Source organism: Rhea pennata, chromosome 2 (assembly GCF_028389875.1).
Source record: "Rhea pennata isolate bPtePen1 chromosome 2, bPtePen1.pri, whole genome shotgun sequence".
NCBI classification, from domain to species: Eukaryota; Metazoa; Chordata; class Aves; order Rheiformes; family Rheidae; genus Rhea; species Rhea pennata.
In genome coordinates, this window is record NC_084664.1 from 30982426 (window position 1) to 31007361 (window position 24936).

Below are 24936 nucleotides of genomic sequence, written 5' to 3' on the forward strand. Positions count from 1 at the left end.
GACAGCAAGATATGGCTTGCTAGCCCTAGGAAAGGAGAGTGGCCAGAAGCTGACTGTGCAAGTGGCAACCTTTTTCTCATCTGCTGCCATGGTTGGGGCCACTTGGGAACATAGTGACAGTCTTGTGCTTACACTCAGGAAATCCAGCATTTCCAGGAATTTCAGACTGCAGGAGGTGTGCAGAACATCATCTGGGATGATACAGGAATAACTAGAACTCTTCCACTGTGAAGATGAGGCTGAAATTTTTCATACAAATACACTGAAGGTGTTTATCTGGTTGCACATCCTTGTTTGCATTTTACATGAGATGCTGACTGGTAGATTTAAATAAGCACTGCTGTGCAGGATTGCTGCCCTCAAAATTAAAAAAAATAAACTGACTACTTTGGACAAATTGCAGCTGTTCATGCTCAGTAGCTGTGGTAGCTGTCCACAGTCACAGCTATCCGTAGTAAGACTAACCAGATGCCAAATCTATTTTGATTTTCACATGTAAACAGCTGAACAGTTACTCATTCTTACTGAATCTTAGGCCTGAATGTTCCAACTGTGTTACGGAGAAACTTTTAGCCCCATGGGACCAATCCAAAAATATCTTAGCAGTGCTTAGGTCAGTTTTGTCACTCTGGAGTGACCACATTAGGGCTAGAGTTAACTCTTTCTTTTCCTCTTTTAACCGAGAGGAATATATGGTTCAGAAAGCAATGTGGGATTGAAATCCTCTAGGGTTGGCTTCTAGCCTTCTTGACTCTCTCCTGGAGCATGTTGGTTTAATACTGATTTTTATCCTTCTGACTGCTTCCAAAGGTAAGCAGATATCTCTCAACATAGCATTTGTATACACAACAGATTGCTGATACAGCCTGTGGTCTGAGAGTGTGAGCACAGTAAGAGCTGGCAGTGCTTAGACCTGACTTAAGGTGATAGACGTGAATGGCCTAGCCTTAAACTTGCTAACTGTTGTCTGGTACAAGAGCGTTGTATTTTCTAATTGTGGTTTGAATATCAGCTCTAATTCTGAAAACAAGGTAAAAGCTAGAAACGTAAACCTAAATAACTTCCTCTGATCTTACTAGTCGAGCATTTTGAGAAATGGTGAATGGGATGAGTGCTTGTCTGAGGTACCCTGTTTCCTTCCTACAGCAAAGTTATTGACAACTTTATGGCAAGTGAAAATGCCTTTTTCTTCAGAGTATGGCAGGTATGGCTGGCATTATGAGAATGGCAAATTGGAGGGGAAAAAAAGAATCTGTCTATTTTTTGTGAAGTGTCTGATCAGTCAGCCAACAGAAGCTGCTTGTAATAATACATGAAACAGAAACACACTTCTAAGCCACTCGAGGGAAAGATGTGTACCAGACTGTGGTGTGGTATGATACCTCTAGAGATGAAGTAGCAGAGGAAGAGAAAGTCGTGGTGTGTTTGTCTTCCTGTATTTGGGAAATTTGAAGTGTTAGATATTCTTAAAGACTTCTAGATTGCCATTGCTGTTCTGACTATGTAGACTGATCTGCCTGTGATAGCTTTTAAGTAACTTGAGCATCTGTGATACTTGAGTTGTGGTAGAGCAGAGCTGTCTGCAATGTATAAGATGAAGAAGTAAGATAAACTGAGTTTTAACTAAACTAAATATTAAGGATGCATCTGTCACTTTTATTTAATCATGTAGCTAATGATCAGCTAACGCTTTTCAGGATCACTGTTTATATCAAAACTGATCTTTGGGCGATGCTTACTGTTTCTCTACAAATGATTGCTTAAAAACTCCAGCTCTTGGCAGCATGTGATTGTTGCAGTTTTTACTGCTGAGGCTTTTGGCTTCTTCTTCATTTTTGGTCAAGGTTTTTAATGTCATGGTTGAAAACTGAGAAATGCAGCTGCTAGGCTCTAAAACCACAAGAAAATGAAAGACCGTGTTAGTACACTTATTTGAAATCATTCTTTTGTCATTAAACAAAAAAACAGGACCTATCATTTGCAGTTGTCGTGTGCCTGGTTTTGTTAGAAATCTTGTGGCCTCATAATAATGTTCAAATACAGTGCAAATTTTCACAAAAGGATTATGTAAATATTTGTGTAGTTTATTTTCTCTTTAAATATTGTTCAGCAGAAGCAACCTTTTCCTCCTTCCTGATAAATGAGGGAGGAGAAGAGCTTTTCTTTAAATCTAGCCAGTGCTTTATTCTGAAAATTCCTCAAGGCCGTTGTGTTCAGTGATTTGTTTGCCTGTGGTATGAATAAATGTTATGATCGAGCTATTCCCATACCTCTGCGTATTGCAGCCGGGCACACCTTTCCACCTGCATAGCTGGGAAGAGACTGGTACCATTATACTGTGCCAAGTCAGTCACGTGGATAAAAATCTCAAGAGCACTGAAATTGCCTATCAGGAATGCTTGTTACAAAGGCTGTTCCTCTAGAGACCTAACTAGTACCATTTTAATGTAAGGCTCTAGTAATCTTTAGATAGGTGGGTGGTCATACAGACTGGAGCAAGAGGAGGAGGATGACCCCCTCCATTATAAAAGTCCCTAAAGCATTATTCAAGCCCCTAAAAATTGTTTTCTCCAAAGCAAAGAAATGTCTGCTGAGGGCAGCACAGAGAACAGCGAGGTAGCTGGAGAAACTAAGGCTTGCTGTGACTTGTGGCCTGTGACTTGCACCTGTGGGTTTGACACCGCAAAGGCGTGCTTCTCCACCGAACAAGAAGAGCCGGTTTCTGCAGTTCCCAGTGCTGTCGTGTGGATTATTGCAAAGGGCTCAAAGAGCAGCAGGTGCCTTAGCAATGCCTACTTGTGCACGACAAACTTGTTTGGTACCTGTTCCTCTCCCAGAAGCCAGCAAAACTAATACCTGCTGCCATAACTCTGGAAAAAAAAAAAAAAAAAAAAAGCTGTAAAAGCAAACATTGCTGTTGCTGATCTCAAAACATCAATGTTTCTTTGTGTTCCCTTGCTTTGCCATTATGAGGTTGGCTGACAAAGAAGTTTGTGTGTTTGGCATACAGAGGAGAAGAGGAAAAGAGAGGAGGGTGAAGGGTGAGGTGATACGTCCAGGTGCCAGCAAGAACAAAAGCTTGATCTTCATATTTTGAACAGTGCCTAAGAGTTTGTGGGATATGAACTTAAAGTACGAACTCTGGGGAAAAAATGCTACATGTGCTTGTGCTTTCACAGCAATGTCTATCTGCCCTGAATAATGAAAGTTAATCATTACACTGTTCAGTTAAAATTTATGAGGAGTTATGAATGTGCATATGAAGCACAGAAAAACCCCTTGCACTGCAGGGAGCCAGTTGTAAACTGGCAAAAACACATGACCTGTTTTTTTTCCTAAATATTGAGCATGTTTTCTTCATTAAAGGTGGTCTTTCTGTAGAAAACTTTCATTTAAAGGACTCATTTCTGCAATGTGTTCTCAGACAAAATGTGCATAGCTTGGATCCTCAACTGAATTGACTTCAGTAGAGCTTTGCTGATTTGTACCAGCTGAGCACTTGGCCCAGTGTTTTCCTCAGGACTAAATGGAAAATCAGTGGGTGTTTTGCCTGAGACTGGAAGAGGCTTGTTAGTAGGACTGAGGCTCATTTTTGTAATGCTGTGGGTTACCTGTAATGGTCTCCAAGCTGCAGTTTTCGATCTTAATTGTTTCAAGCTGAGTACATAAATGACAGTGAACTGAATAGGAGCTGCAGGTGGCAAGTACATCTGAAAAACAGGCTAAAGCTTTTAATCAAGTCTCTAAATATGAATTTCAGTGCATACATTAAGAATTTACTACAGAAAATGTTCAGGCATATCATACTGCATGGCATGAAATAAATCATTCATGAACAGTTCTAGATAGATGGTTGATAACCCCGTAATTTCTTATGCTAGAAAGGATGCTTATGTACTAGGTATTTAAGTGGGTATCTGAAGTCATTATGAATTTCTGGAAGTATTTGCAATTAAACTATGCAAGTACGTGTGTCTCATTCTTCTAGGTAAGAAAACCTCTCATCTTTGTTATATGTACTTCAGCAGCTGTAGTGCTTGCAGTGTTACTGTGTTAGTCGATTATAAGGTTATAATTACATATTAGAATACTAATGCAGTTTGTAATGGCTTTTTTTCTTTTCTATGCTAAACTATCAAGAGATCTAGTAATGAAAAAATGCTATAATTTTCAGTTATTAAATGAACATAATTTAGAAGAAAAGGCTAAAGAAAAGAGTGTTAGCAGTTATTTCCATGTGCTTTCTACCATCGAGGGTTTTACTGGACTAGAACTTAAAGAGCAGAGTTTCTTTCTGGATGTAAAAGGCTTGGCGATATGGCATTTGTGAATCCAGTGTCTCTCTAGAAAGAAATATTCTGTACTTTTTTGCACTAGCACTCATGTTTAGGTTTGTCTTATGGTTTCCAGATATCCTAAAACCAAAAGAGCAGCTGTCAAGGGATTTCTGTCAGTGTTGCATTTGTATTTTCTTAAAGTTCTATGATACAGAAAGGGCTCAGTGAGGAAGGCTAGTTAGTTTTTTCTCCATATAAATCTGTATGCGCAGAGATTGGTGTTTTCTCTACAGGCCTGACCTCTCTGTTCCCTTGGTGTAAGAGCTTCAGCGCTCAGATACCTCCCAAAAGGAGTAACCTATTTGATACAGAACCATAGAATAAGTCTTTTCACATCTAGGAAAGTGTGAAGAACAGCTCTACAGAAGCTGTTCCACATGTTTTAGGGTTGTTTCATTATTTCCAACACCATAGAATGTGTAACGCTGCAGAAATTTTTAAGTATTTTGTATTTACTACAAAGCAGGTTATCTGGGCCAGGTTCTTTGCTTACATAACTGCCTTTGATACTACCTCACTTTACCTATAAAAATAGGGGGTAGGTAGAATCACAAGAGGGATTTGAGCATTGTAGTAATCAGTGCTGCAATATGTAATTTTTAAGTGTTGTAAACACTGGCCTGCCTACCAGGCCCCAATACACAGAATCTGGGGAGACACAGGAAAAAAAATGCAGAAATCAATTAATAGAGGGCACCTAAATTAACAAGAGGAAATGATTTTTGAAGAGACTTAAGTAGGGCTTGTCTTGTTTTTAATAATATGAAACATTCTTGCTTGTTTTCCTGCTCTCTCTGCCTAATACATACCTAATTTTGTAAAGCTGCAGCAGGAGTCATTAGAGAAGCCCTATTAACATACTCTCTGATGTGCTCTCCTGGATATTAGGGTCCAAATGTGGGCTGTATTTTGGCTGCAAGAGTCTGGGTGTCTCATCAGAGAGGATGCTCCGGGGTACCTTATCTATGAGGTGTATGGGACTGGCAGTGCCTGGTTTGTGGATTCAAACAGTTGTAAACTGGGAAGATATTTCAGTGTGCTAAGCAGCCTTTCCCACCTTCCTGTCTCATGGGCTGAGTGATGAAGCACCTGGCTGCAGCCCATACCGCTCGCCCCTGCGCTGCTGCTGCTGGCCAGCTACTGGGCTTCCCTGGCACACGCAGGTTTTCTGGTGGGAATGCGGGCTGCTGATGGTCTGCTGCTCCCTGCTGCCCCAAAGGGGATTTGCCATCTTGCTCTTTTCCTCTATTATTTTTATGGTCTGGCCTGCCACAACTCAGGTGCCAACCTGCATGGTGGCAGGGCGAATGCCCGGCTGCAAAGAAGATCTGAGCTGGGAGGTTTGTGAGTTGTAGCAGCTAAATATTGCTTGTGAGGCAAACTACAGCAAAATGTTAAAGTTGTATTCTCAAGACTGATCTAGATGCTTTTCCCCATGAACATCTTATCCTAGACCTGTTTTACAGAGTGGAAAATTAATGTTAGAATGTCATTATCTTACCAGTAAAGGTTTTACATTCAAATTATCCTGGACAGACATGCAAAGCTGTGAGTATTTTATGAAAAGTTGCCAAAGCCTAATGCCCTGTTTTTAGGAAGTTAAGCATAGAGCTTTGAATAAAATTATGATTTGCATTTGAAATTCCTGAAACAACAGAAACTGGATAAAAATGTAGGCAATAATTTATGCGTCAGAAGTTCTATGAGCAACTGATGCATTTCACTATTTTGCAGCATCCCAAATGCATACAGATCAGGTTTAAATCTTAATTCCATAAAGCCCTTTTGATAAATTACATGGATAAAACCAAACTGACAAAATGCCAGGACTGTTTGCTAACTTAATATTTTTGTCCGATTCTCAATACATTATGGTCTTTTCAGTCTTAATCTCTGTTGAGGCCAGTGGGAGGTTTTCTGCTCAAGGTTGGTGTGTAATGGCCTCTATTATTGCTGGAATTGCTCGTGATAGGCAATTTCAGGCAGATATCTTGCCATCTACCTAGGAGCAGTTTAGTGAAAGGATTTTTTCCATGTAGAAGTGTAGTTTTCCTGAAGATTATGAATATTTGCTTTGACTGATGAAAAGAGATTCAAGTTACAATAATCAAGAAATAAGCAAATTCAGCTATTCATAATCTGACCAATTATCTAAAGTAGTTTTTGCCTGGACCAGAGTATCCTCTGGAGTGTTTGTGCTTGGGCATGAGAACCAGTAAGCAGAAGTGACTGGAGATGAACCTGTGGTCAGCCATTTTCACAGCAAAGCCCTAGAGCCCCTTTTGCCCAGCGATGCTCTGGGCAACGCTGGCACTCAGGATCAGCCAGGTGGCTACTTGCCAGTGCCACGCATTTATCCTTTCCTTTTTTAATTGGATTTTTTCCTTTTACTGGCTAGAGAATTGAGAGTTGAGGCAATATTTATTTCAGGGAAACATTCTTTGTAATATTCTATTCTACTTTAAACGCTAATAAAAATCCAAGTTTTCCTCTGCAGATGAGTTCAGCCAGTGCCTACAGTTCAGATCTAACTATCCTGCACTACAGATCTACTCTCTGTCACAGCATAAATGTGTACCCTGAATTGGTAGTAGCAGGATAGACTTGTTCATGTCAGAGGGTGCAAGAAAGTAAATATTGGACTACTAATCCTGATTGTTTTCCAAAAGTATTAAGTAACAGAATATTTGAGGCCTCCAAGACCTGGGATGGAATTTACATGAAATGTAAATATCTGACTTGCCTTTTTTTTTTTCCTTCCCTTCTGTTGCTCAGCATGATAGAGAGGAATTCTAGTTTTTTGGAGATTTAGTCACTTTGGATCACAGCAACAAATAGTTCAGTTTTAAACCCAGAAATTTGGCCCAAGTTGTGTATGGTAAGAAGAAACATAAACACAGTGCTAGTATACACAACTTAAACTGTATGAAACTGGTTTTCTCATGGCAGATTGCCTTAATTAAGCTTCACCTGACATGTTCTTCAAGTGTTGTTTTCTTAGTCTGTCTTCCAGCCTCACCAAGCTTCTTGCTCCCATTAAATCAATATAAATGTTAACTACTTTACGATGCTGTGCTGGCTTCTCTGGTAAGGAAGATGAAATCTGCTAAATTTCTTCTTTTGAAATGTGCTTTTTTTTTTTTTTTTTTTTTTTTAACATTGTCATATCCCTACGGATTAGAAACGTTTTGCCTGTGATTTCTTCTATTCATTTTGAGGGAAAAGGAGTTGAGTTTAATTTGTCGGGAAAAGCTTTGGCTCTGTATTTTGCATTTCTCTGAGAAGGGTGCAGATCTATATAGAAAAGAGCTTGTGCACACAGCAAGAAGAAAGTGGATTATGGTTTTGGCAGATGAGATAAGCTACTTTGCATTTACCACAAGAGCGAACTCAGGCAGTTACTGTAGAGGAACTGATGTTCTTTTGGTTATAGCTGTGATTTCCTTTCACTAAGCTGAGTGTCAACACAAAATTTTAACAGAACTTATTAAAACAACTTTTAAAATAATACAGGTTAACTTCCTTGGGTATATCCCCCATAGACAAGATGAAAGGTGTGGAGATGATGAATGCTTTGGATGAAACACGTTACCTCCCCAACGGGATGCACATGCAGCAGTCCTATGCTGTTCGGCTATAGCCATATGAGGCAAGCTGAGCTCTGTGGCCGCTGTCTGTAGACATGTTCTATTCTGAAACAACTGTGAAGTAGCTTAACCTTCGATGGGTTGGGGTTAAGCAACCTCATATATACTGTGGGGCTAGACTGTGCACACCGGCAGCTATGGCAGAATAGCTGAAGTAATGTTTATTTGGACCTTAGCTGAGCCCAGAGTTGCTCAAGCTTTTCTTAAAGACTCTCATAAACCTGCACAGAGGAAGCAATGGTCAGGAGAGAACAAGCATAATTCTGTGATCGAACAGCAGAGGGTGAGGAGTGGTTTGACAGCTAATCAATGAATAACGTGTAAAGTGATGAGATACAAACTTCTAAGGACTATATCTAAAGTGAAGGTGTTTCTAGTGCAATTAATAATAAGAAAAAAAAGGGGGAGGGGGTTGCAAAACCTAAGTGTGAATCTATAGCTGTATATTTGCACGAAGTATGGTCTGAAGTCACCTGCATGGTTGGAAGTCTGGGAGGAAATGCGTCTAAGCCATTACTGGAGAGAGATCATAGGCATTCTCAAATTTGTTTAGATTGGATCTGTGAGTCTAATTTTTTTGGAAGGTGGTGCTGCTCAGTGTCCCGCACCCTCCAGGCAACCCAGAAGAGCCCAGCCCAGGGTTGCCAGTACGCGCGGCCCAAAGACATGAAGATCCAAGAGAGCAGGCTGGCTGGCTGCCTGAGTAGGGAGAAATCTGCAGAGCAAGGTCCCAGGTACCTAGCTACCACAGACTTTCTATGAAACTGGGTGTATGTAGATAACGATCGTGACATGCGATGTCCTTGAAACTGTCTGTTGATTTAAGTCATTTTATTGTATAACTCTGCAGAATAATCAGGCTTAGGTAGCCTTTGACTATAGCTTCAACTGGCATGACTAATTTCTTTTTGATACATCACGTGAGAATCAGCTATATAATCTGTAGTGTCACAGCTTAGCCATCCATATGCTTATGCAATTATATAATCCAATTCCAGCACAGGAGTTAACAGTTCAATAGTTCAATATACACTTTGTGATCTTATTGATAAAATTATCAGTTGTCATAAAATCCAGAACATATGCAAGGATATGTGTGGAAGTAGCCAAATCATTTGAACTCGCCTTAGAAGGCAGAAAGAGGACTTCTCGGGGAAGAAATTTCTTTAGGGAAAAACTTAAGATTTTTTTTCTCAGCATAAATTGCCTTCTGTGTAAGCACGAAATTTGTGTTTCTGTGATCTCTCCTATTTTTAAGTTTGTACAACATAATTTCGGTCAGATAATAATCTACTCAGGGAGTGACATAATTTGTTCCTAGCAATATGAAAGCATAGTGACTGTATTTCATACCATGTCACTTGATATATACAGTATATACAGTTCATGCTGCACTGCTTCACACCATGAGACTGGTGTCTTCACTCGCCTTATGTTATTTTGACTGTGTCATCTTCAGTTTTTGATGCTGGTGCACACAGGTGTATCTGTTAGTGATTCAGCTCAAGGCTTACTCTTAACAGCTGAGCGGGATGCTTGGCCCCTTAGAAGTCTTGGATTTCTTTACCTATTGGGAGAAGCACATCTTGGCCCATTTTAACAAAGATCACCGAAGCGCTAGGATCTACAAGCAACTCTGACTTTGAATGGAGAGGGGGTACCGTCAAGGCTCCTTCTGTGCCCCTCTGAGGAACTGCAGAGGAATTATAAAAATGAGCCTTCCAGTAACACTTCTTTCATGCTTGCATAGGCTGAAGCACAGGGCTTGGAGCGCGCTTGGTCGGAGAAGCTCCTGTACAAGCTGCTAGTTAGGAATCGGGGTGGGGGGAGATTTGCCCAGAAGCCAGAATCAGCTGTTTTCTGGACAGTTCATTTCACAACTGTAACCATCTATGCATGAAGGCAGCTTTTCTATATATACACTATATATATATATATATATATATATATATATATATATATCCTTAAGCTACATTTACAACAAAACTGTAAAATAATTGTGGAGCCACAGGTATTTGTTATATATGACAAGTTAAAACTCTGTGTCAGTAATCAGTTTGTGAGTGTGAATGGGATTTTGTTGAAAATATCTAATAAAGCAAATAACATGTACATGATTACAGACTTTTGGAAGTTTTATTAACAAGAGTTTTTTACCCTCTTGATCTTCACTGATATTTCAATGCTATAAAAGTTCTGTTCAGAGTCTGTTTAGTACGTGTTTGGGTAAAGAAACTGCCTGTTACTTGGCAGTTTTCTGACCCACGCATGGCAAAGGCAACAGATGCAATTTCTTGGACACCCTGCAGCTTGCGTGTAGGCTACAGTTTAGTGAAAACTAATGGAGGAAACATTTCAGAAAACTTGTGACAGTTTGCTGCATATGCCTGTAGTCTTCAACTAGTCATTCAGTAGTAGTGCAGCACTCTGCTATGAAAATATAGCCCTGGTTGGCCAATACATTAGCAAATCTACAGCCACATAGTGTAAATCCATGACTTGCTGACTGATGGCTATTAAAGAACTACTGGTTATATCTTTCTTAAAGATTCAGGGCAGTACTTTCTTGGTTTCCACAAATCACAGGTAAAATATTTCAGATTAAACTGGAACAATTGCATTTACCACGGTGCTGTGTTTTACAGGCTCACCACATCAGGATATGCCATAGATGGCTGATTTATGTTAAATATTTATGCTGTGTTTTTTTTTCTTACAAATTATTTGCAGCTGTATGCATTGTTAGGCTTCCCTGTTATCAAATATTTGCAATGTTTTTGCATGCAGCCCCATGCCATATGCAAGCATACTGTGTCAACAGCAAAGCTGTTACTTCCCTTGTATTTGAGATTAATATTTAGTTACTCAGACATATCAATTACTCTCACCTCCCCTCTGGGACATAATCCTGATGAAATCAATAAAACTGTGTTTGTAACATTTGGGTCTGGTTATATATGAATCAGTAAGGAAAAATGTTATCATTAATAGTGAGTAGCCAGGATCTAATAGTCACTACCTGATTACCATTACATGTTCTTGATGAGCTACTATATTCTGCTAATAAAAGTTGTTATAAGATTATCCATGGTGTAAAACTATGATGTTAAACTACCACAGTGTTACAATTGATAGTAGTGGAGCAAGAAAATGTTTTTTTCCACCTCATAAATTCTTTTTGAGGACTTATCTATTTTTTCCTCATTAAAATGATATTAAAAATCTGCAACTTTATTATTTTTGAGCTAACAATCTGATGTTTTTATTGTCAATTGAAATATCTTTAAAGATAACTTCAACCCATTTGTTTCACTTTGTCTACTTTTAGTATGTTCAAACATTTCAAGAATAGTCATTCCAAAAACTGTCAGATGAAGCCTTGCTTACTAACAGCAGTTAATTTAAATTTACCTATATATTTTTGAACAAGGCGTTGAAGAGTTTGGATTTAGATTTGATTATGAGTGGAGATGACCCAGACTAATTGATTACTGGAACAACACGTGACAATACTTAGATATTTGTACTTTGGAACCTAGACTCTCTTTGCATTGAATTTATTATTCTCTTGTTTTACAGGTTTTAGGAAACAAGCCAGAGCTTCCTGAAAGTGGTGGTGATGATGATGAGACAGCTGATATTATGAACAGGAGAAGTGCTAAATTGTATATGGTAAGTAATTTTTCTTTTTTTTTTCCCTGAGTTAGGGCCCTTGCATATGCAGTTCTGGCTTCAGTTATAAAACTCCGATTGTGTTAATTGATTGCAGTCCATAGACAAAATCCTCAAAGACATCCGTCAAGACTGCTCAGTTAAAGTAAAACAAAGCTTTCCTCCTGTTTAATAGCGACTGGACTGTCTGACTGGATTACAGTCCTGTTTACTCAGGAAACAAACTAAATATGCTAGCAGGAAACTATATTTCATGTCTTCTAGGCCTTAAAAATTAGGGTTTTAGTAGTCATATATGACTTAGTTATTCTTAGCAGAATTTGAGAGAGGAACAATTATGTAATATTTTTCTAATAAAAATCCAAAAGAACTTGAATGCATGCTCCTTTCTTTTGCAGAAGTCTTTTCCTCCTTCCTCATCCAATGGCTTGATAATAAGTAGGACAGTGCCAATGTCATAAAATTGCCTATTAACAAAATGGATACAATTTTTATTCCATTTAAATCAGGGAGATTTTTATGATTAGATATAGTGAAGTTATGATTTGTCCTTATGTCGTGCTATGGATTCTGTTCTTGCTTAGAAGGGGCTCATAATTCTTTCTTATAGTTAACAATATATTACATTATATATAAAGTCTATACAATCAGTTCTCTTTAAGTAATAGAGATAGGGAAGTAGTTAAAAATTAGTGGTATTCTATTAGAAAGGATGTGAGAATAGCTTATTCTTTCCAAATATGGTCAAAGGATCTACATATTTCTTTAAGCTGGCAAAATGTCAGCAATAACAATTTAAATAAATTATTGAGTATTGTGATATTCATTCAACACATTATTCAACAAATAGTCTATGACTTAATTTAACAGATAACCATGAATCTAAAGCATTTTGTTGGTTACCAGACCCAAAGCAGACGCAGTTTTTTGTAGGTGATCCCTTTTACAAAAAGGCCTGTGTTTAAATTGAAATGTAAAATGTTCCATTTCACTGATCTTTTTAACAAGAAGCCACAAAACTGAAACAACAATCTATTTCCGGCTCTGTGTTTTCTTCTTCTGTCACAGCCACCGTTTCTTTCATATTCTCCCATTTGAGAAAAGGAGTGAAAAGGAGTAAAAACATACCTAGAAGAGGGAGAATATTTAATGAAAAGCTAGAAAATACTTTCTTCTGTGCCTCCCCCCCCCTCAAAAAAAAAATTTTCTTCTGAAGATTTCATGAAGAGTATTCTTTTTACATGCGCTCATCAGCACTGAGTTCTGGACCCCCATTTTCAGCATTTGGTGCTTTTGTTCACGCAAAGCGGTTGCGTTGCAGGATACAAAAGTCACTTTCCTACATCCCATACGGAGATAAAGAGTTTAGTCAGTGTGGCAACATCCTGGCGGCACTAAGCGTTCCTGGCTCTGCCCAGGACCTTTCGGGTGCCATCTGTAGTAGCTCGAGGCCGCTGTGAGGTGCGAGCGAGGGTGAATCACCCCTGTGCTTGCGCCTCTGCATCCCGCAGTTTGTGGTCTCGGGGTTTACAAGAGACTTGCATGAGGCCGTTGATGTTGCAAGGCCGCTTCTTGCCCCTGCTGCCTGCGTGTAGTTCCCATTCATCGTTCCAAAGAATCTGGCACGTGTTTCTCACCTTTCATAGCAGGGTGTTTGGCTTACTTTATGGGAGGGGAAGGAAAAGAAAGAAAAGTAGTAGTTTTGCATGTATGGTCAGGGCAGTTGTAAAAAGACAATAATTTAGAAATATAGTGATATATCTAGAGCTAACTATATAAGGAAATATAAAGTGCTTGCGGTGAATTTTGAATCATAAGAAATCTCAGAACATTTTGTGGATATCTAGTAAATTCCTTTACGTTCACAAATCCTGCTAACAGAATTCTATGAACAAAATTCTGTATGTGCTGCAATATAACAGTGAGTGTCAAAGTGAGGACTTGCTATAAGCCTCTCTCCTGAAAGTAGGCGTTTATTTTTATTTTCAATATGCAGTGTAATTTCCATCTTGTGTTTCCATAATACACAACATAGGGTAAAAAGACATTTAAAATTAATATGAAAATTTAATTAGGAAGGGAAATGAAGACTACTAGAAAAGTAAAAGCCACAATAGTATAGAACTTTTTTTCTGGCCTCTGAAGCCATACAGGAATGAATTTTGAATTTTGAAGTGGAATCCCTGAACAAACTGGGAGTTGTGGTGAAGGTTACAAAGCAGATGCTGCAACAGGTCTCATATGACCATTTCTTATTACAGAACTATAGATTGTAAATGCGGATATTTCAGTTGTAATAGTGCTGGACTATTTTATCATGATTTCAAATGGTCTTTTGCTACGTGTAAATGTGCTTTTGGCTTCAGTTCTGGTTGCTTTGTAGAAGATGATGCTTAAGGCTCCACCAACTCCGTAAAGTGTATAGTGTGGACTTAAGAAAATATGGATTTTTTTTTAACTGTGAGGTGTTCACTGAATGAGTTGAAACGAGCTGCTGAAAAAAGACTTACTTTAAAAAGTTGTGACACAAGGATCCAAAAAAGTCACTAAAATTGACACCACATCTCCCTCTATTGGACATAAAATGAAAAGGAAAAAGTCATTAGCCATATTTACTTTCCAGCAACATACAAATTTTATACAGTCATTTGTATAAGAATAGTTGCTGATTTCTGTAGCAATTTGAGGAGGGGAAAATAATTTGCTTATAAAAGGCAGAGCTGATCTAAATATGAAATGACTGCTTTCTTAGGTGTCAGATGCAAGTGGATCCATGAAGGTGTCAGTGGTAGCAGAGGAAAACCCCTTCTCCATGTCTATGCTTTTGTCTGAAGAGTGCTTCATTTTGGACCATGGCGCTGCAAGAAAGATCTTTGTGTGGAAAGGTAAGAGATGACTTCTGTTGTAGGTGTATAAGGAACGCAGATCTGAAGTCCACACCATGCCCGCTGGACACTAGTAAGAATTTAATACTGGCTGGACACAGTACCCTGCACACAATTTCTTACTTGAGCAATTCTTCCTTGATGTAGTCAGTGGACAGGGATTGCTCATGTGAGTAAGGGCCTCAAGACTGAGGCCTGTCTAAGTATCCTGAGTATTTTGGGGCATCTGTAACTTTGGGCACTTAAATGCTTAAGCGTGTGGCAATTATGAAGCAACCATAAAGAATCTTACAAGTTTTATGTATCACCAATAAATATCTATCTACTGGGGAAAAAAAAATCTAGAAATTGAAGGATTGATAATGGGTAGATACTGCATTTCCGTATGCTGCAGAAGGTGTTAAATTTAAAGCTGAGTGGTTAATACAGTCTGTATCTCATGTTTTGACTAAAAGTGTAAGCTTATAAATACTTTGATGCTTCTTTCTTTTCCTGCAAACATGTCTCTATGCTATCCTCAGTGCTCGTGGGAGTGTGTGTAATTGCTTTGGCTGAGCACTTCCCAGGAGAAGACTGCTGCAGAGGGATTAGGTCTGGACTCCTTGTGGCTGGAGTGTTACAGGATTACCACTGCATCTGTTGTAGAGTGTCTCCTCTTCTCTGACTGTGGATGTCTATTCTATGGCGTTTGCATTTCTTTTTACCATATGCAGTAGCAAATAATTAATCAGTGCAGTTGTCAAGCTTTTGAAGTCAATCCAGGAAGCACTGTAAGCATTTTGCTTAAATGTTTAATTTGCAGTTAGGGAAGCCTGCTTTAAAAAAGACCATTCTTTGGGCACTGTGCTCAGACGGCCTGTGCCCCTGACTCCTGCTTTCCACTCCCTGCCTGTTGGCTCATAGAAGAATCAAGCCAACAAGACCAGACATTTATATACAATTTAGGCCCTCTGAATATGGCCACACATGTTCCTCTGTGCATCTTCACTTTGCTGCTGTTGGCAAGAATAAAGTGTGGAATTAGCCTGCGAGTCTCACCTTGCACTGGGAGGCTGCAGTTACCATTTCTGCTGGAAATCTCCATACCACTAAGCTGAGGAGTGTGACTTACTTTGCTAATAGTCTTATTCAAAGTTGACTGTGATGAATAGCTTATCAGAGAATCTTACTAGACTAAGAGGTCTCCGGAGAATAGTCATTGGCAGCGAGCTGGGACACAGAACTGATACACAAAATCATCCCACAGAGACTTTCAGAGATGTCTAATATCTTTAGCTGAAAAAGGAGCAATTAACAGCAGAAAGTGGTAATAAATTGTACAGCATGGCTGGATTAAATAGGAGTTTCATCTTCTCAGATTGTGTAACAGTGGTGCTGCTGATAAAGGGAAGGCAGTTCTGGAGAGCAGCATTATTTAACATATTATAGTCCAGCAAGGAAAAATTCAGAGAAGGTTGCCCGTGTGTTCTTTGTTGATGCATAGCTTAAACCAAGCAGGTATCATAAGTGGGTTTCTTTGATAGAAACACACGTTAAGTAAAAAAGAAATGATCTTTCTTTTTTTCTTCTTGACCATGTTAAAAGTAAGATGCTGTGTTTTGGCCACAAAGTTTTGACTTTGTGTGAATCTTATTACTCATGCTGACCAGCATTTGTCTTTGTGCAAGATTGAGATGAGCAATGTGGAAGAAAACGTCGCTCAAGGATATCTTGTTCATTCTGAGATTTTCCCTGTACAGTTCCTTTTGCAGAATCAGTGATCTTATTCCCATTTCCCACCATATTGTTATCCTTCTGTTTTAACCAGGCAAAGATGCTAACCCACAAGAGAGAAAGGCAGCCATGAAGAATGCTGAAGAGTTCATACAGCAGATGAATTATCCTGCCAACACGCAGGTGTGGTCTATTCACGAGATGATACCAGGAAAAAATAAGCTCTGTTAAAGGCTTTGTTTTTAAATTGGTGAAAGTATTTTTAAGGGCAGATAAGAAGCAATATTTCACTAACACATCATTCAGAAAAGTTTGGTTTTGTTAAGGTAGTTCAAAGACCGGGAAAGCGTAGAAAAGATCAAATGATTGGACAAGTCAATAACATACACATTATTTTTCATTCATTTAAATTAAGACTCTTTTGTCTCTTGCTCCCAAATCAGTTTAAAAGCTTCACCTTTCATATTACCAAATCCATGTACCATCCCATACATAGAACCCCCCAGCTAAGCAGATCATAGCGCTCTCCTAGCACGGTCTCTTATCCCAAAGAGGATATCTGTATCTGGTATCACTATTTTTTTCAGAGACCTTCTCTGGAAGAAGGAGGTTGTGTGTTATGCTTTGGAAAGAGGCAGACTCAGATTAGTCTGTTTTGGTTTCCTTCTGTTTCATATGTCTTGTTTCATTTCAGATTCAAGTTCTTCCAGAAGGAGGTGAAACACCAATCTTCAAACAGTTTTTCAAAGACTGGAAGGATAAAGATCAAAGTGATGGCTTTGGAAAAGTTTATGTCACAGAGAGAGTGGCTAAAATTGAGCAGATTGAATTTGATGCTACCAAGTTACATGAGTCTCCACAGATGGCCGCCAAACATAATATGGTAGATGATGGTTCAGGGAAAGTAGAGGTAATTTTTATATTGTATTAAATTGTAATCCACCTGTACTTTCTTCTGTTTTGCAACTTAAACTGTTGTGTGCCTACTGTGTACTCCTACCACCCAAAAAGCTACTTTTAAGAGGAAAGGGAATTTCTCTGTCTGCTAAGTCATGCTATTTTGTGAAATGCTCTGATGCTCATGAATGATGGTGTAAGTCATCAGTACAAATCAAAGACCAGGAGTAATACCCCTTTTAAGTAATACATTTTAAAACAATACTTTAAAGGAACACTTCTACCTCACATCAGCTTGAAATCTGGAATGGTAAAATTTGCCCCTGGAGTTAGAAACTCATTCTGTATCTTTGTCCCTCATGTATCTATCGTATCTACTTTCTAGAGGAACTCTCTCTCTAGTGGGTCTCCTAGCTAGCCTGGATTTGGAGGAAAAAGATGTGTAGCATCATGTGTAGCGTGTGATTCCAGCCATGACTGCACAGTTCTAAATTTATCAGTACCCCGTTGTAGCAATATCGGAGCTACAGGGTCAGGCCAGCATTGCACCAGCTTGTTCAGGACCAGGTTGGTCTGCATGCTGGGATGGCAGAAGAGAGGAGGGAACAATACCTACATTTCATTGGCATATTCTCTGGGATTCTAACCTGATGTTTCAGATGGTACCTAGACTTGACCAGAGCTGCCGAGATCTAAATCATTCTTTTTATATAATTTTAGCAGTGTGTTTTTTGGAGAGCAGATGATAACTGACCCAGGCTGTACTGCATCAAATAGAAAGAAATCTGCAGATCAGTGTTATCTGTCTGTGATGTACCTTTATCATATGATATATAGTTCTATGATGATCATAATGTTGTGCCACTCATGTTTGAGATATTAAGAAAAAAGGTGGAATGTGGCATTATGAAATGGTCATATGGCATCAAGACAAAGAAGTATTCTGCAGTGGCCGTAGAGTGTACCTACCAGCTTCATGGAGAAACTTTCCTGGTTTTATTCCATAACGTTTCAGAACAAAACCAAATGTTGTTCAAGGGACAACACAGTAAATTGCTTCTTTCAGTGTCTCGAGATGAAGTTCAGCTTTTTCTAGTGATTCCTCTGTTTTTCTAGATCTGGCGCGTGGAAGACACCGGCAGGGTTCCTGTAGAGCCTGAGACATATGGGCAGTTCTATGGGGGTGACTGCTACATTATCCTCTATACTTACCCTAAAGGGCAGATCATCTACACGTGGTATGTCTGATCTGCTTTGCACAGATCTCCAGCATGTGGATATTTTCCTAGAGTGATTTTATCTCCCATGGAAAACAACAGAATCTTGTATAAAATTAAAGATTAGATTTAGTATGTGTGTATATACATATATGTGTGTGTGTGTATACATTTTTTATATATATATATATATATATATTTCTCTACAAGCTCTGGATCATTCTGAAACTGGATTTAACCATTGGTTGGTTGATTTGTTTTTTTTCCTCTTCTTTCTCAGGCAAGGAGCTCAGACTACAAAAGATGAACTGGCTGCATCTGCATTTCTAACTGTTCAGCTTGATCGGTTATTGAATGGTCAGGCTGTGCAGGTTAGTATCTTTCAGATGAAATTGAACAAATACAGCATATGGTATAGATGCAAAAATAATGGGAATTGAAAGGAGGAGATAGCTTTTGAATATTGGGAGTATCAGCTGCTCATGGCAACTCCTGTGCCTGCATTTATCATGTAGTGAAATGTTTTAACTTTCTTTCCTCAGTGAATGAGCTACCTGAAATTATTTTCATTTTACTACAGATTAATGGCATGGAAGTTAACATGGAGCACTGTAAATTTACCTCCTAGCTCACCTTATGCAGGTGCCCATACTATTAAATTTTCTTAAGAAATTATATCCAGTCTTTAAGCACTCCATGCCACTTTGCTTAATTGCAGAAAACGGATATATCTGCTTTGTTAAAAGAAAATATGAACAAACTTGTGTTTATACAATCTTCTTGCTATCCACGTATTTATGAGGTAAAACCAAACTGTCTGTTATTTGAGTTCACTTGGAATAAAAATAATTTATTTTCTGCAGCTATTGTCTTTTCTTCATACAGCTGGTATTGTATTTGCCTTGTATTTATCTTATAATGCCTTTCTGGTAGTCAGTAATCTTTGGAAAATGAAAATTACTTTGCAAACCACCGTGTATATATCTACAACCTTAACCAAGCAATTCTGTATTTTCCTTAGCTATTATTAACAATCTTTACCTTTTTTTCCCCCTCACATATTAATGCAGACTAACTTCAAGGTTCAATTTAGGATTTACCTAACTTGCTAGCCTTTTCTATTTGGAAGACTTGTCCCACTTTTGCTCAAATAAATAAAAACTTATTCATAGCCCTTTGTGAAAGGGTTTGTCTTCTGTGCCTCTTATTTTTCCCATTTGCTACAGTAGAGGTTGTTTTATGACAGAAAGAAGTCCTTTTTAAGTCAAACGTTTTGTCCTTTTTCCTAACGCCTGAAGCACAGTCATATGTTGCATGTGGGCATGCAACTATGTGGGTAATTGCAGGTGCAGATGTCTTTAGATGCCTGTATCAAGCTAAGCACCACAAACTCCTTTTCTCAACAGGCATTTCCCACTTGAATAATCCTATTTGAAAGCAGATGTTTAAAAGAGCATAGATACTTCACATTCTAAAACTGCCTTTCTTTTCTTTCTACTGTCTATAAACTGGGGGTTTAGTCCTTCCTACCTTTACAGATGCTGCATATAACTAGTGGAGGCTGAAGGATAAGAATCTCCTGGGGGCAATTCACTCTAAACTGGGTGTCTGATGGGGCAATAGCCCTGTATGAGCAGCTCTGTGTCTACCCCTTTTGATTATATAAGAAGCTGAAGTGATTAGGCTAGAGAAGCCTTGCTTCTAGCTAAAATGGAGAGACATTTTCACTCTCCCAGTGATGGAATTTCCTGTGTTTCAATTTGTGCCCATTGCCTCTTGTCCTGCCACTGGACACTAATGAGAAGAGTCTGGCTCTGCCTTTTTTACTTCATCCATCAGATATTTATCCACATTGATAAGATTCCCCCCCTGAGCCTTCTCTTCTCCAGGTAAAAAGTCCCAGCTCTCTCAGCCTCTCATATGAGAGATGCTCCAGTCCCTTCATCATCTTAGTAGCCCTTTGCTGGACTCGCTTTTGCAAGTCCACATCTTTCTTACACCAGGGAGCCTAGACCTGGAGCCTTCACACCAACACTGCAGGTGTGTCCTCACTAGTGCTGAGGAGATGAGAAGTATCACTTGTCCTCTTGACAATATTTTTTTCTAATGCAGTCTAGGATACCATTAGCCTTTTCTGCCACGGGAGTGCATGGCTGACCCATGTTCAGCGTGTTCACTTGTGCTCCCAGGTTCCTTTGCTACAAAGCTGCTCTCCAGATGGTTGGCCTCCAGCCTTATTTCTCCCCAAATACAGGACTCTGCACTTCCCTTTGATGACCTTTCGTGAGGTTCCTCTCGGACTATTTCTCTAGCCTGTTGAGGTCTCTCTGAATAGCATCTGGTATATCTGCTACTCCTCCCAGTTTTGTATCATCTTCAAACTTGCTGAGGGTGCGTTCCATCCTATTGTCCAGGTACTAATGAAGATACTAAACAGCCCTGGGCCCAGTATCAACTCCTAGGAGAAACTACAAGTGACAGGCCTCCAGCTGGACTTCATGTTGCTGATCATCTTCTTCTGAGCCCAGCAGTTCAGACAGTTTTCTGTCCACCTCACTGATCACTTATTTAGCCTGTACTTCAGCTTGTTTATGAGGTTGTTATGGGAGACAGTGTCAAAAGCCCTACTAAAGTCAAAGTAAACAACATCCACAGCTCTTCCCTCATCCCCTAAGCTAGTCATCTTATCATGTAAGTCTATCAGATTGCTTAAGCACAATTTCATCTCTAAATCTGCACTAACTACTGCTAATCACTTTTTTTTCCCCTGTGTGTTTGGAAATGGTTTCCAGGGTTACTTGCTTCATCACCTTCCCAAAGATTGAGGTGAGACTGACCAGGCTGTAGTTCCCTGGATCTTTCTCCTTGCTCTTCTCAAAGCTAAGGGTGACATATTCTCTCTTCCAGTCATCAGAAACCTCTCCTGAGCACCATGAGCTTTCAAAGATAATTGACAGTGGCCTCTCAATACCATCAACCAGCTCCCTCAGCAGTTGTGGGTGCATCCTACCAGGGCGTATGTCCATTTTCTATTTTCGGACAGAGTTGAGCACAGTAGGGTCTTGCCTCATACCTAAGGCCAATACTAACACTACAGTAATAATATTATTTAATAATATTACTACTAACAGCTGGAATAATCACATACTTAAAATGTTTTATTAAAGCTGAAAGAGATCCATGTCACTGCAATGAACATACTTAAAATAATCTTTTAATCTGAAATGAAGTAAAACAAGTATATATATGTATATTATGTGAAATTATATGCATATGCATGAATACTTTGAATGTATTACCTATACTTAACATCTGGATCATCCTTATTTAAAAGGTTTAAAATGTACTGATTTATTTAGTCACTAGAGGGCACTACAGTACAAATCACTGTTAAAAAGTTTCAATATTTGTTTTGCAAAAAGATGTTCCCCTCAGCATTTTCTTCCCTGCATTAGATTTTTTTTTTCATTTTGAATTTGTAAAATCCTGCTGCAATTTGACATCTATGAATGTGCATGTGCTAGGGTATCCTTATCAGGTGATTTTATCAGTATATCGGGCTGTGAGATAACTAAAAGCATCTGCTTTTGCTGCCCAGTACAAACATCGTGTTTCCCAGTCATCCTCAGCTGCACAGTATTCCAGTACAACTCTTCCATGCGCTCTTGCTGGCATCTCAGAGAGGTGATGTGATGTGTCAGGCTCCTGAGCTGGAGCGGCCTTGCCTTGCCTTGCCTATCATCCTGCGAGAAGGCACTGCAGGGTAGTGCCTTTTTCAGCTGCTGCTGGATAGTGACACTGGGCTGGGGTCAGGATCAGTGAGCCCTCCTTCAGCAGGATAAGCAGCATGCCACTTTCCTCTTTTTTCCATTTCTTTCTGGGATTAACATTTAGGATGAGCTAAGAGAAGTGTGAGAATCTCAGCCCTCAGGCTTGGCCGGTGCAGTGGGGCCAAGGACTCCCTAGCACTGGGGAGCTGGGTGGGAGTGAGGGCTCCACGGCACATGCGGGAGATCACACTCACACCCCAGGGCTTTGCAGTTGCTGGCTGAATTCAGACCTGCTAGTGGCCAGACCCTGCCAGCTAACCTATTTGTTTTGCACAAAATGTGAGTAGGACACCTCAGAGGAACACATCCTTTCTTCCTACAGCACTGCTTTCCATGGCATTCCTGGTAGGCAGTTCCCCTTTTTATTCCTTTCACTTTTTTTTTCTTGAGTTTTTCCCTTCAGTTCTTCATTTATCCTTCATCCCATGCACAATGTAAGTCACTTCTCTTTGTATAAAGCAAGGAGAAGCTGAATAGAAAAAAAAAAACTATGTGCAGCTTAGCCTTCAGCTGTCATCTTTTTGTTTCCTTTAGAATGAAAATGTAGAGGATACTGTTATAAGTGAAAAATAAATAGATATATACAACTTTTACAGTAAATTAACCTGAAAATAGCCATACTTCATAGTTCAATGTTCTTTGAAATTGCAGTAATGTCTTTTGTATCTGCAATGGAAGTTTATTTTTGTCATCTGTGTTATCCACTGCAAGATAGATTTTTGCTCATCATTTTCATCCTCTTGCAGATAAATAATGCATATTATAAATAACCATTCTCTTCTGCTAAAATACTGAGCTTCTGAACTTCCAAACTAGTTTTTCAGGGGAGTTAAGTGACTCTATAAAACTCCACAAAATGACAGTTCTTTTGAAAAAGAAGAATGTTCTTATTACAGAAGATAGCAGCCATTTTAATCAGCTAAACACTGTGTTACAAATCTGAATGATGTCTTTGTGTTAGCATGATTGACAAAAAATCTCAGCAATTCAATAACTTTAATGTCTCTGGAATTGTATTTTTAAATCTTCTCATTCTACCACTTCTAATTCTCGCTAACATACTTACCATTATTACTAACACTCCCCATGCTATTCAATGAAGACCAAAAATAATTCTCATGGTCGTTTTTGTTTCTTGAATTGCATTTCTTCATACATATGCAGATCCGAGTCAGCCAAGGCAAAGAGCCTGCACATTTATTGAGCTTGTTCAAAAATAAACCACTCGTTATCTACAAGGATGGGACATCAAAGAAGGAAGGTCAGAAACCAGCTCCCCCAACACGACTTTTCCAGATCCGCAGGAACCTGACATCCACCACCAGGATTGCGGAGGTAAGGACAAATATTTCTTTGGATAATAGTGTAGCTGCTCCTTCTCCTTCTTCCCCTCCAGTTAATCCTTTCAAGTAGTCAACATCTGTTCCTACCAACTGTAGTTAATAGGAACACAGAATTCCACATCAAATCAACTGCTCTGTATGACTAGCCTATCTAACAAACTCAAAGTGAATATGCCATAGCTGACTACAGCCAATCTACATATTTCAGAGAAAACTGTTAGTAAATGCTTAGTGGATAATCAGCTGACAATGAATAGGCAAAAAAATGACCCTTACGGGACAGTCATTCCTACTTCAAGATAGTCCCAAGTTCTGTCCTTCCAGTCACTTCTCTCTTTCAGGTTAAATCTCTACTTCATAACAGTATAAATCTTATGACACACTGCAGAAAAAGCACAGCAAATTAAAATCTATCTACACATTTTATATCAGCGTGCAAAATAGAGATCATGTTATTTGAAAATATGAAGAATAAAATAATCTTATTTTTGATCTAGGTTGATGTTGATGCAGTGTCACTGAACTCCAATGATGTCTTTGTTCTGAAACTGCCAAACAACTCTGGCTACACCTGGGTAGGAAAAGGAGCAAACAAAGAAGAGGAACAAGGAGCTCAATACATTGCCAGTGTTCTTAAATGCCAGACTGCTAAGATTAATGAAGGCCAGGAACCGGGTTAGTATGAGGCCACATGCTTGCTAATAGGCAGCTGAGTATACACAGTGCTCCATGGAAATAAGGCCTAACTTTTTTCTGCAGTCATGTATTTTGTAGGCAGAACCATATGTTCACTCCCTCCCTTTGAAAATCTAACTTCAGAATTTTCTGTGAAGATCTGTCTAGAATTGGCTGCTGCACACACAGTGCAATCCCCTGGAAGTCTGTAGGGCTGTAGCAGGAACTACAGTGGAATGTAGTCTTTTTTTTCCAACCCTCAAAGACTAGAAGGGGAGCAAGTATCTTTATTGTTATTGACCAACTGCAGGAAGAACTGTAAGAAAACGCACTCATTTTTGAGAAAACAAAGAAGTCATTTCTGGGGGATTCTTGGAATAGTGTTGTAAGAAGCTAAAACATAAAATGCAAAAGTCACTGCTGAGTAAATTATATATTGCATATTTCAGAGGAATTCTGGAAGACACTTGGAGGTAAAAAAACATACCAGACCTCTTCACAACTCTTGACAAAGGCTGAAGATCATCCACCTCGTCTATATGGCTGCTCTAATAAGACTGGCAGATTTGTTGTAAGTATATAAAGGATCCTTTCCCTTCCATTTAAATATACAGTTTCCAGTATGCTTTAGCTTGGGAATCAATAAACATTAAACAATTTTGGAGATCTGGCTTTTCTTTGTGTGGTTAGCAGTGCTTGGCAAGAGCTAGATAGTTAAGG

The 24936-nt window shown here is 39.1% G+C and overlaps 1 protein-coding gene across 2 annotated transcripts in view; it reads left to right on the top strand.

Annotated features, from left to right (window-relative positions):
* Positions 1-24936, top strand: part of SCIN (scinderin) — a 68453-nt gene that overhangs the window by 38151 nt on the left and 5366 nt on the right. For both annotated transcript variants that reach the window (XM_062567775.1, XM_062567776.1), the window contains exons 5-13: positions 11564-11656; positions 14409-14541; positions 16349-16437; positions 16949-17164; positions 18268-18389; positions 18649-18739; positions 23363-23533; positions 24039-24216; positions 24666-24787. In XM_062567775.1, the coding sequence (XP_062423759.1) occupies positions 11564-11656; positions 14409-14541; positions 16349-16437; positions 16949-17164; positions 18268-18389; positions 18649-18739; positions 23363-23533; positions 24039-24216; positions 24666-24787 (1215 nt within the window). The remainder of the gene's footprint in view (positions 1-11563; positions 11657-14408; positions 14542-16348; positions 16438-16948; positions 17165-18267; positions 18390-18648; positions 18740-23362; positions 23534-24038; positions 24217-24665; positions 24788-24936) is intronic.